General features: G+C 41.0%; 1 protein-coding gene across 1 annotated transcript in view; it reads right to left on the bottom strand.

Moving 5' to 3' along the window:
• Positions 1–12,473, bottom strand: part of UTP20 (UTP20 small subunit processome component) — a 92,162-nt gene that overhangs the window by 40,870 nt on the left and 38,819 nt on the right. The window contains exons 26-29 of the mRNA XM_024579020.4: positions 8,973–9,139; positions 6,911–7,119; positions 2,042–2,185; positions 1,248–1,327 (exon numbers count right to left, since the gene is read on the bottom strand). Coding sequence (XP_024434788.2) covers positions 1,248–1,327; positions 2,042–2,185; positions 6,911–7,119; positions 8,973–9,139 — 600 coding nt within the window. The remainder of the gene's footprint in view (positions 1–1,247; positions 1,328–2,041; positions 2,186–6,910; positions 7,120–8,972; positions 9,140–12,473) is intronic.

Here is a 12,473-nt window from a genome sequence, read left to right as displayed (position 1 = left end):
TCTCAAGTGTGCCTATGAAGTGCTGCTTATCGATATCCAGTGATGAAGCAAGATATGAAAGTGCATCCTCAAACTGGGAAATAAATGAAAAGAGCCCTTCCTAGCAGTACAAAATATACCAGGCTTTCCCGAGGAGGGCAATGCCAAGGTCTTTGGTTTGTTCACATGGGAAAATGTTCACGACATCACAGTACATGAAAAAACAAAACCCAAATCAAAAGATCATACAGTATGATCCCAATTTTGTAAAAACTGATGCCAAGATTTTAACATCATTGAATAACTTTGAAAAAGAAAATATTTTATTCTTTCATTCTTCAAAACAAATTAGAGCAAAATTAAGTCTGTTGCCATCACCAAGGTAACAGCATAGGTAAGTTCCCACACTTCTCAGTAAGTGGGCATTTGGTCTGTAACCCAGCATCTCTGAACCACTGGTAGACAGAGGCGCTGTACACAGCCTTTGTCATAAATAAACATCCTGTGTGAGTGCTGTGTGTATAGTGACTTCAACGGAACTTTACAAAGAGTAGAAGACATGCAGAAACATCTAAAAAGCCTGTGAAGTTTGTCTGATTTTAAGTGGGAACTGGGAAAAGGATAAAGTATGCCACTTACAAACCAGCTTTTTTTCCTAAGCAAGCATGCAGAAAAGAGTAACATTTATGTGCTGATTTCACTATCTGCTGTGTTTCACATTCTGATTTTCCCTTTGTCAGGCCAAAGCACACTGCTGACCCGATTATTAACCAATGGAAGAAGATCCCTATCAATTCTAGTACTTCTGATTTTCAAGTTTTAATGAAACTGTAAAAATAGCAGACATATGTAAGTTTTGATAAAAAATGCTTTCTAACTTTACATTAAGTTGCAAAATGTTATTTTACCTATTTTTTTTCCTTTTTAAGGTTATAAATAACGCAAACACTCAAAGACATGTCGTGGAAAGGCCCCCGCCCCACTCCGGCCACCCAAGCCTGCACACGCTGCAGCACACGACCGGCCCCGTGTGTCCCGGACATTTTCTCCTTCACTTTGTATCGCGCATGTACGGGCATTTTCGGGAACGACACTCCACAGAGTGGTCGGCAGCAGTGTTTTGCTTTCAACCATGGGTTTTGAGATGCAGCGGCCTCATTCTCTTTAACCACACCCTCAGTAGTCCACTGCATCGAAAGACCCTACGTTACACTCGTAGTGACCCTGACTAATGTATCTGCCCTTTGAAAGCGGGGAAAGGGCCATACCTTGCATTTCTGCTCCAGACACTTATTAGTTTCAGCAGAGGAGTAGGAGAGTATTGACTCTCAGATCCAAGCCTGCTGATCTAGGACACAAAATAAAAACAGAATATAAAATAAAAACATACACAGAATGGTAGGAATGTAACAACTAAAAAGCTTGACCAAGCACAGGAACTGCACCAGATGATGAAAGAGCCCAGGCACAGAGACTAACGGTTAAAGGTCAGACTTGAGGATAACGCAGGTAATCCAAAACAGCACCTGCGCAGGGAAAACTGCAAAGCAGCGCGTGGAAATGCTGGACACTTGAGGAGTCAGGCAGTTTGGGTTTCCACTGCTCAGAGATGACTCCAGCAGCTAGAAATCTTTCCTAAAGTTAAGGCCGTGCTACAGTCTGTTTTGCTACAACCAATCTCAGCTATTAGCAAGTGGTTACAACCAGAGAATCAAACAAGGGAACGTGTAACAAAAATATCTGTGTATTTTCCCTCATGCTTGTCAAAATCTAGAGACACATCATGTGAGGTGCTAAAAAGTTATGTTACATTTGCTTAAGAGACACAATCATATTCAAATTAGCCTTAAGAATAAATGCCATGGGATTGCAGAGACTAGCTCTTGAGCTTTAGGTGGTAGTGGAAGCAGAGAAAGTGTTCTGAAACTTCCAGAAATAAACAAAGCCTTGATGTAAAAGAAAAGACCAGGACAGGCATTCATGTCTGGGTATGGACCATACTGGTACAGTAACAAGGGAAGAAGCAAAGGTATCCAGGCAGATTGTAGAAATCAAGGTTTACCTGGGGCCAAACTACACCATGAAATACGGCATCAATTTCTTCTGTTCTGAACTGATAGGACTCCCAGTCCAAAAAGATATCAGTTACCATTTTGATTCCAAGACGTCTTAAATTTTTCAGTGGGTTGATAAACCTCAGCTGTATCTATAAAACAAAGATCTTCTATTAAAAAAATGTGATACACATCATTTTAATCCTTGACTTCTCAGGGAAGTGCTCTTGCTCAGACAGCTAAGAAACAAACTGGAAATCTTGCTATTAAGTCTGTTGACTTTGGTTCTGATTCACAAGGAAAGGTCAACTAAGCAAGTCATACTGGTTTTTTCATTGAACAAGATGGGGAAGCAGAGACCTAAAAAATCCAATGGAGAGATGTGCTCCATTATCACTCATGTGCCCAGTAAAATCACACTAGAGTATCCTGAGGAGAAAAAAACCTCACAACTGAAACAACTGTTTTGTTTCCACATTGTTTTATTTTTCTATTGAAGTAACTGTCTCAAACAAAGTCCTGATTTCTACCCTGGCTGGTATGGCTCAGTAGATTGAGTGCCAGCCTGTGAACTGAAAGGTCACCAGTTCGATACCCTGTCAGGGAGCATGCCTGGGTTGCAGGCCAAGTCCCCAGTTGGGGGTGTGCGAGAGGCAACCGATCGATGTATCTCTCACACATGCATGTTTCTCTCCCTCTCTCCCCCTTCCTCTCTCTCTAAAAATAATAAAATATTTTTTAAAAATCCTGATTTCTTCCTATGAACAGAACATTCAACCAAAAAAGATACTTTTTTTTTTTTTACCATCACAAAGGCTTAGATGAAAGGAAAAACCTTTATTTAAAATAAAGTCACATTCCTTTAAAAAAATGTATTTATGTTTAGAAAGAGGGGAACGGGGGGAGAAAGAGAAACACTAACGCCAGAAGCACTGACTGGTTGCCTTTCACATGCACCCCAACCAGGAACCAAACCTGCAACCCAGGTATGTGCCCTGACCAGGAATTGAACTGGTGACCTTCTGCTTCACAGGACTATGCCCAACCAATGGAGCCACACTGGTCAGAGCCCTTTTTATTTTCACATTTGTATGATTATTTTTACCTCTATTAAAACTAGGCATTTTAATTATCCTTGTTAAAATTAGTCTTAAGATTTCATGCTTTCTCCATACAATGGAATACTTTGTGCAATAAAAGAAAATGAGCCAAATAAATTAAGGCATGGGAAGATCTCAAAATATGTAATTCAAAGAAAAATACAATTGGGAAGAAAACGAAATTTGTCTCCGTAGAGGCACTGGAGCTGGACTGGGGGGATGTCTGAATTGACAGAAACTTCTCCTGTAACAGAGACTGCTCCTTCTATGGCACCTCCTCCTCGGCAGAGGAACAGGAACCACAGATGGGGAGGCGCCCCGTTCAGGCTCCCCGTGGGACAATTCACTGAGCCCCACCTATGGGTCCAATGGTATGACAGCCACCGTCCTGACCTCAGCTTAAAATCTTTTGAAGGAAAATTTGTTAAAGTATGTAAGAGACTGAAAATGCCAAAGACATCCAAGAGGGGGGGAATTATAGATTTGAGAAGGGTAAATAAAGCTTCATGGAAGAGGCAGAATTTCCACTGGATCGCAAAGGATGCAGTGGTTCAGGCCAGGCAGAGAGAGAAAAAGGCCTCACAGAGCGATTTCTCCCGAGCACAGAATGTTGTAAAAACTGAACACAATGGGGAAGATGCAACCCCTGTTTTTCCACTTGATGAATACACTGTGGACTCTGGATTTCTAAGTGGCAACTTATTTTTACATATGACTTTAATTACCTTTATCACAATCTAAAAGCCACCCTGCATATTAGGAAGATAACACTGAAGCTCTAATGAATAAGTACCAAGTCTTATGGCCGAGATATTATGAAAAAACAAACAGGGGGGTTATTTGTCACAAAAATGTGATATTCTGAACAACAGAAGTGCTTGAATCTGAAAGAGTACATTTTATTATTTTTATTTTTTAAAGACTTTATTTATTTACTTCTTAGAGAAAGGAGAAGAGAGGGAGAAAGAGAGAGAGAGAAACATCAATGTGTGAGAGAAACATTGACTGGTTGCCTCTCACACCCCCAACTGGGGAACAGGCCCTGAACCCAGGCATGTGCCCTGACTGGGAATCAAACTTGTAACCTTTTGGTTCGCAGACCAGCACTCAATCCACTGAGCCACACCAGCCAGGACTGAAAGAGCACATCTTAAATTCAAGTGAATAGGAATAAAGATGCCATTACTGTACAGGTTTGACAAATCTTATTTCACATATCCATCAAGTTTCTACCATATACTTGTGATTAATTACCTCATTATTCAAGTTACAAAGACAGAGGAAATGACAGGCAAGGATAAGAAGATGACACAGTTACAAGTCATTTCTGCATCAATTCTATTGGCAATATTTTCTTTATCAGCTGTATCATGTGTGATAAAGATAAAAACTATTATTGATACTGGAAAACAACCTGGTATCATGATCCCCTGGAGCAAATGAGAAACTAACCTGAGCACGCATCATATCAAATCAGACACCCCCCACCTTTTCCCCAATCCCACCCTCAAGGACCCTCTCTGTGGGGTAGGATCCCTGAGTTCTATTCACTTCTATAACTGTAGCCCCAGCTGCCCAGGCTACTCAATAACTGTTGAATAAGCTGGAAGAAAACCCTGCAAGTGAGCAATTGTAAATTTTAGTTCCTAGAGGAAGAGCCAACATGAGTCAGTTTACATAAGTTTCCAAGTTACTCCACTGTTTAAATGTACAGAAAAAATAAAACCAAACCAAAGCAATCCTCACAATACACCTTTGATCCTTGGAGAATCTGAAGAATACAAAAAAATAAATGTGTAACTTAGCTCAAACACACAAATGTACCAATATCATTGTGCAATAATTCTTTCCAGCACCTCAAAGAAGTCTTTAAATTTGTCCAAGAATTTAAAAAGAAAATAGGAGAACTGCCTACGCTCAAGAAGCTTAGCACCTCACTGACTAATGAACTGTGAAATTGCACAAATGATCCTTTGAGTTACTGATTGTTGACACGGGAGTAAGGCTGTATTACTGATTAACTTCTAAGTTAACCATAAATTTGGAGGGCTCACCGAGGGTTTGTAACACCTTTAACAATTCAGATTTAGTATATCACCGTAGAGATAAAGTCACTGTCACTCGCTTTAAGGCATAAAAGAAAATTCTCACATAAGGTCTCCCTGCTCTTTCCCAGTGGTTTTTCCACTTCCAGTCAAATGCAGCCAGGGACCAGGTTTAGCCTCCCCTCTCAGACACTGAACAACTGAAGCGAATACAGGAAACGGTCATTTTCAGACACCGGACAGCAGGCAGCAGATGACAGTAAGTCCTGACAGAGAAGGAACAGATGAGGTGGGCTCACACATTCTCCATCGTCCTGCTTGGCCCGTTTCAGGCACCAGCATGAGAAGAAAGAACCCGGGCAGAGCCCAGCCATCTCTCTAAGATGGGAAGACACAGCCATGTGGCCTGAGTGGGCCACGGCAGCTAGAACGCACAAGGAAAAGTGTACTAGGAGGGAGAAAGCTGCGCAAAGAATGACTTTAGGGATCTGTAGATGGGTCTCACTTTATTTTCCTCTCAGAATTTACCACCAACTGACATCATTCCAATTATTTATTTATAACTTTTCTCCCCACGATACTGAGTCCTTAACTTTCTCATCCCCCCAACCCAGAACAACGCCTGGTACACGTGTGAAATATGTACTGAATAAGGAAATGGACAAATGCTTTGCCCACTGCTCCATCCCCTGTGCTTACAACAGTAGCTCACACACAGTAGGGGCTCAATTAATACTTGTTGAAGGAATGAGTGAAAGAACAAGGAAGACAAAACCGTGCCTACCAAAATGGAAGGTGTGTTCCAAATCTCTGGATCTTGTTAGTCACAGAATATTGTTTCATTACTAAAGCAGATTTGTATCTATGCACAGCCCCAAAAGCAGCATAAAATTCTGGCTCTCAATTTTTGGTTATCATGACCATACTTGAGAGGCAGTTCACCAGGCATAGCCGTACAACAAAGGAAGTAAATTTCGGCCCAACTAAAGCTGCGCCTATTTATCCTGAACTGAGAATCAACAGCAGAAATCTGAGTCTGGGTCTTCATTCAAGTCCCATTTTCTCTAAGAAGCCTTTAGCCCGTAAAGACATTAAGTTTCCCTAAACTCCAAACAGTGTACTTATGGCCACGTGCCTATTTCAAGAGAATATACTGTCGTGAATACAATTCAGAAAATATTCACTGAGCAGCACCTGTGAAACCCCTTTCTGGGCAGCTGGCTAGCTGACTTGTCTTGTCTGCCCTTGCTTCTTGTCTTTGTTCAAAACAATGCACTTAACACAGCAGTCAAGCATTTACTCATAAGAGAGCTCTGGGGACCCCCTGTCAAAATAACAGGAAGGATGCTAACAGTATTCTAGTCACTCCCCAACTGTTCCGGATAAATGAGCGATGGAAGACGTCCTACATCTCTAGGCGGCTCTGGAAATGAAAATCTAAGACACATCAGCTCAACTCTGTCTGGCTTTGGTTTCTGAGATGTATGTAGAACTCACTATTTCACTTCCTTGTAAAATATACACTTGATACAATTTACATTTTCTGACTATATGTAAATATTTATAAAAGTAAAGATCCTCACTACCTGGAAAACGGTTTCCAAGACACTTTGCATAAGGAAGATTTAACCTGGAAAGATATCAGGTATCTAGGTCCCAACCAACTTCCCAAATAAAACACAGACTCGTTCGTATTCGCCACCGAAAAGCACCTTCAGTGAATCTCTCTCACCTCCTCCCGCTGGTCAAGGATGTGTGATACAGTTGCTGTCATGCAGAGCAGGATCTGCAAAATCTCTGGTAAGTATGCGCTGATCAGGTGACTAATGTTCTTCAGCACTACTTCAAGGCTATTTAAGACGCCATGCTGGCGACCCAAAGGAAGAACTCTGGACAGGTCCAAACCTTCCACTGCCCCAATGACGGCAGAGTGGCATTCCCCTAGGGAAACAGACGGACAGAGAGGTCATGGAAAAGGAAACGGTACTGTTGTTTTTGTACCTATGCCACCTTCCAACTTCCCTCAGTAACACAGTATTTCTTGTTATAATAATAACAATTTATAGATGCTAATATACGTTCATTTATTTCTCTCCTTCTGATCTTTACCAAATATTCAGTGGTCTGGGTATGGTAGGTTTCACTACAGGGTGCGGCAAAGTAGGTTTACAGTTGTTCATGTGGAAAGTAATACAAAAGTTAATTAATTAATAACACAAGAATAAACTCTGTTTCCCTACTCACAACCGTAAGCCTACTTTTGCCCCACCCTGTATTATCACTCTCTAGGCGAGGAAACTGAGACACGAGAGAAGTGAGAAACCTGTGCCAGAACTAAGCCTCTGAGCCCAACTCTCCTCCTGCTTACCTTATCCCAAAATCTGAGTTCCTCTGTCCTTTCTTCCATCCGGAAACTTGCCAAGCATTTTTCTCACTCATAGCCTTCCCTGACTACGCTGACGACAGTAGTTTTATAGAAAATGTTTTGCTACATTTTAAGCTCCTTGAAGGCTAAGAATCAAATGTTTTGTCTTATAGCCCCTGGGACATAAATAAAGCAGTAGTGCTGTATTGTTTTATTAGTAAAACAATAGTCCTTTATTGTTGTATTAATAAAACAATAATCATTTGTTGTTTTATTTATTCATAATTCTCTTAAAAGACTTGAATTTTTATTGACTGAGCCTCATTCCACCCAAAGGTACGGGATCACAGCTCGCTGAGCCGCAGAGCTAAGTGGCCCATCAGTAAGAGAACCGCTCACAGCACCCTCTCACAATGCAGGCTATTACACTGAGCAGAAACTCGTACTCATCAGAGCCAACTTCCCTCACCCGGCAATTTTACGCTGAGTGAAAACCTCTGTAACAGCTGGATCCATCACCATAGAAAATGCAATCTTAATGCAAAACAAATGCAACACATTCCCCTACAAGTAAATCCATATATGCTTGCCTGGAGCAAAGCAAGTACGGAACTGTGTTAGAGGTTTTGTAGTGCAGAAGACCTGGGCTGAATCCCAACCATTTTCTTGCTGAGCAGTCACGGACGAAATACTTAACCTCTCTAAGCCTCCGTTTCTACATCTGTAAAATGGGGGCAGAAAGTAACGATACCTCATGTGGTTGTTTTAAAGTTCAACTGAATTGTCCGTAAAAGGACCCGTCATATCATCTGGCAGGAAGCCAGCATTCAGTGTTAGCCATTATTATTATTATGATGATGAATTACTGGCATGGCATGCCAGAGAACATACCATAGAGCATTATAGCTCACTGAATACACTTATTACACCTACTTTGTTTAGACTGTGAGGTTGGGAGTGGAGACTATAAATATTGAGATTTCTATTTTCAACAGAGTTTTGGATCACAGGGCGTATTCAACAAATCATCACTCAGTAGATGGATGACTTGCTGAATGAAAAATACCAAGACGGTTAAGATTAATTTTGTAGCACGCTTTAAGTTTCTAAGGAGAAGCCTATTTGTTGTGTGTAGGTAAGTACCATCCTCAAATGGTCGAAGTGCACAATCACGACAACAAAGACACACGTTTTCTAATCTGGGGCTGAGGAACACAGATGCTGATCAGGTGTGATCAACTGTGAGCTCCACCCAAAATCAATCAAAGTGGACAGTGAATAGCATTTCAGTAGAAAAGACCACCACCGAGATGGGGGTGGGTGAGCAACCCCATTAGAAAGCCACCGAAGAGCAGAGGAAACCCAGCCTGGGATATCGGAGTCTACAGCAGACAACACACATTCAGAGTGCCAGGCAGGGGGTAGTTACCATTTCTGAAGTGCTTCACGGGTTCCAGCAGCAGGTCTAAGAACATCTGGATCTCCTCGGGTTGGGTCCCGGCGAGGAACCTCAGAACGATGGCCATGCGGGTGCCGGAAGCAGATTTCCCCTGAGTTTTACTCCCAGTCTTATTCTTCATTCGGCCATACAAAATCCTAACAGGCAAAAAACATTATTTTGTTCGCACATGAAACCTAAAGCATAATACTAGTTGTTTTGTTTTCCTGGAAGGGGTAGCAAAGCAACTCAAGAGATTTAAATGGGTATACTATAAAACAAGAAAGAATGAAACAGAAATTAGATATTTAACATAGAAATTTAGGTAAACAACATCAACCACAAACAAGGAAGCAGGAAGAAAGAAATAATAAAGGAGAAAAAAATGTAATAAAATAGGCCAGCAAACGGTAAGTCTAATTAGAGAATGCAAATAAGTATATATAGACTAAAAGGAAATAAGAATACAGCTGTAAGTAAAATAAGGAAACTATAAAGATTTCAATTAAATGGGTACTTTTCTGGGAAAAAAAAAATCACACGTATAAATAAGCAAAAACAACTTAAGAAGAAAACCTAAATAGACCAGTAATCATGAGCAGAAGTGGAACTCATAGTTTTCCAGAAGAATTTTTTAAACATTCAAGAAAAAACAATGTCCGTGCCATAAACTTTCAAAGAAGAGAGAAACCAGGAAATAGTCCTTTGCCATTTATGAAGGAGGTATAACTATGATATTACAAAGGGTTAAGGAACAAAAATAAAACTATATACCAGTCTTCCAATGAACATGAACATGGTATTTCTAAATACAGGATCCAGGGCTGTAAAAAGCAAGCCAAATAAGGATTATCCCAGAAATGCAAGAAAGTATCATTAATGCAAGAAAGTAAAATCTATTAGATTAATATAGGTCAATGCTCATAGGAAAAAGTTTATATGACCATTTTAATACATGTTTAATAGGCATTTTAATAAAATTCATCATCCATTCCAGATGAAATATTAAGTAACCTATTAATGAAAGCTACTTCCTAACATGATAAAGCCTACTGACTTATTAGCAGCATCATGAAGAAGGTTTTAACCTTGTGGACCTCGTGACAGTGTCTCAGGGACAGCCCAAGTCAAGAAGGACCAGACCACACTTTAACACCAGTGCCTGTTTTAGAAGCATTACTGTTAAATCCAGGAGCAAGATGAGAATAACCACCACCACAGTTAATTCCTCTAGGCTATGTAGGTAATACATACATTAAAAACAAAACAAAACAAAATAGGACTTCCTGTCAAGACAGAGGTGTAGGTAGACACACTTCGCCTCCTTGTGAAACCATACAAAGAATTACAACTAGATCTCAAAACAAGTTAACACCCAGAACTGTGAGAAAATCGAGCTGTATGGAAGTCTGACAACCAAGGATTTAAAGAAGCCACATTCATCCAGGCGGGTAAGAGGGGCGGAGTCACAGAGAGGGGAGGCACTGTGGTGCAGAGTGGTGGTGGCGGTGGAACAGACAGTCCCGTATTCACTCTGGAGGGATACTTTGGGAGCGAGAGATCCCAGCCCCAGGCCAGACAGCAGAGTCCAGGGTTCCAGCACTGGGAAGATAAATCCCCATTACCTCTGGCTGTAAAAACCAGTGGGGGTTGGGAGGGTGGAAGAAACTTCCGGATTTTTACTGGTAAAGGGCCCACACAGACTTAGAATGTACACAAACCCACCCACTCTGGGTTTCACCACCAGGGCAGCAGCTGGAAGGGCACCAGTTGCATATGGGAAATGGGTGAAGTGACTGGAAATGGGGCGAGTGTCGTGCAAACCTCCAGAAGCCAGGCAGTGGCATTGTCTCCTCTCCAAACCTTCCCCCACACAGAGCCACAAAGCAGTGAAGCAGGTTGCCCCACCCTGGCGATTACCTAAGGCTCCACCCCACATAATTTATAGGTGCCTTTTCTACAATAGGCCATGCTAATAAGACAGGGAGTCAAAGCAGCTTTAACTAATACACAGAAACAAACACAGGGAGGCTGCCAAGTGGAGGAGACAAAGAAATATGGCCCAAATGAAAGAACAGAACCCCAGAAAAAGAACTAAACAAAATGGAGACTGTCAACCTATCAGATGCAGAGTTCAAAACAATGGTGATCAGAATGCTCAGAGAAATCAATGAATACAGTAAAAACATAAGGGAAGAAATGAAGCCTACACTAAGTGAAATGAAGAAAAGTATACAGGGAACCAACAGGGAAGGGAAGGAAGCTGGGATTCAAAACAATGAATTGTAACAAAGAGAAGAAATAAACATTCAACCAGAACAGAAAGAAGCAGCAAGAATTCAAAAAAAAAAAAAAACGAGGATAACATAAGAAGCCTCTGGAACATTTCCAAGTGTGCCAACATCCAAATCATAGGGATGCCAGAAGAAGAAGTGGAAGAGCAACAAATTGGAAACTTGTTTGAAAAATAATGAAAGAACACTTCCCCAATTTGGAGCAGGAAATAGACATACAAGTCCAGGAAGCACAGAGAGCCCCAAACAAGCTGGACCCCAAGGAGGAACACACCAAGACACATCATAATTAAAATGCCAAAGGTTAAAGATAAAGAGAGAACCTAAATGCAGCAAGAGAAAAGCAAGAGAGTCACCTACAAAGGAGTTCCCATAAGACTATCAATTGATTTCTGAAAAGAAACCTTACAGGCAAGAAGGGACTGGCAAGAAGTATTCAAAGTGATGAAAAGCAAGGACCTACAACCTACATTACTCTATCCAGCAAAGCTATCATTTAGAATAGAATGGCAGATAAAGTGCTTCCCAGACAAGGTCAAGTTAAAGGAGTTCATTATTACATGAAATGTGAAAGGGTCTTATCTAAGAAAAAGAAGATCAGAACTATGAACATTAAAAAAGCAACAAATTCATAACTATGAACAACTGAATCTTTAAAAAAAAACAAACTCAGCAAACAACTAGAACAGGAACAGAATCATAGGTATGGAGATCATTTGGAGGGTTATCAGCCGGGAGGGGGAAGGGAGAGAATGGGAGAAATGGTGCAGGAATTAAGAAGCATAGGTGGTAGGTACAAAACAGACAAGAGGATGTTAAGAATAGTACAAGAAATGGAGAAGTCAAAGAACTTATGGGCACGACCCACAGACATGAACTAAGGGGGCGGGACTGCTGGAGGGAAGGTGGGTACCAGGTGGGGGAGGGAAGGGGGGAAAACTGGGACAACTGTAATAGTATAATCAATAAAATATACTTAAAAATCAGGACAAAAAGGTTTTATATGATAAAAGAGAACACGAAATTCATACTAAAAACTATAGAGTTCACCTCCTGGCTAGGGAGGTGATCAACATGAGAGAGGCTATGTTGAGTGATTTAGAATTGTGAAAAAAAATAAAGAGAAGTAAAGGACTAGGGAGTGATAAGGGGGAGGTGTGATTTCATATTGAGAGGCCAGGGAAGGCATCTCTGAAAT

The sequence above is a fragment of the Desmodus rotundus genome, chromosome 3, assembly GCF_022682495.2.
Source record: "Desmodus rotundus isolate HL8 chromosome 3, HLdesRot8A.1, whole genome shotgun sequence".
Taxonomy (NCBI): Eukaryota; Metazoa; Chordata; class Mammalia; order Chiroptera; family Phyllostomidae; genus Desmodus; species Desmodus rotundus.
Note: the sequence above shows the minus strand (reverse complement) of the source record. Positions and strands in the feature narration are given on the sequence as shown.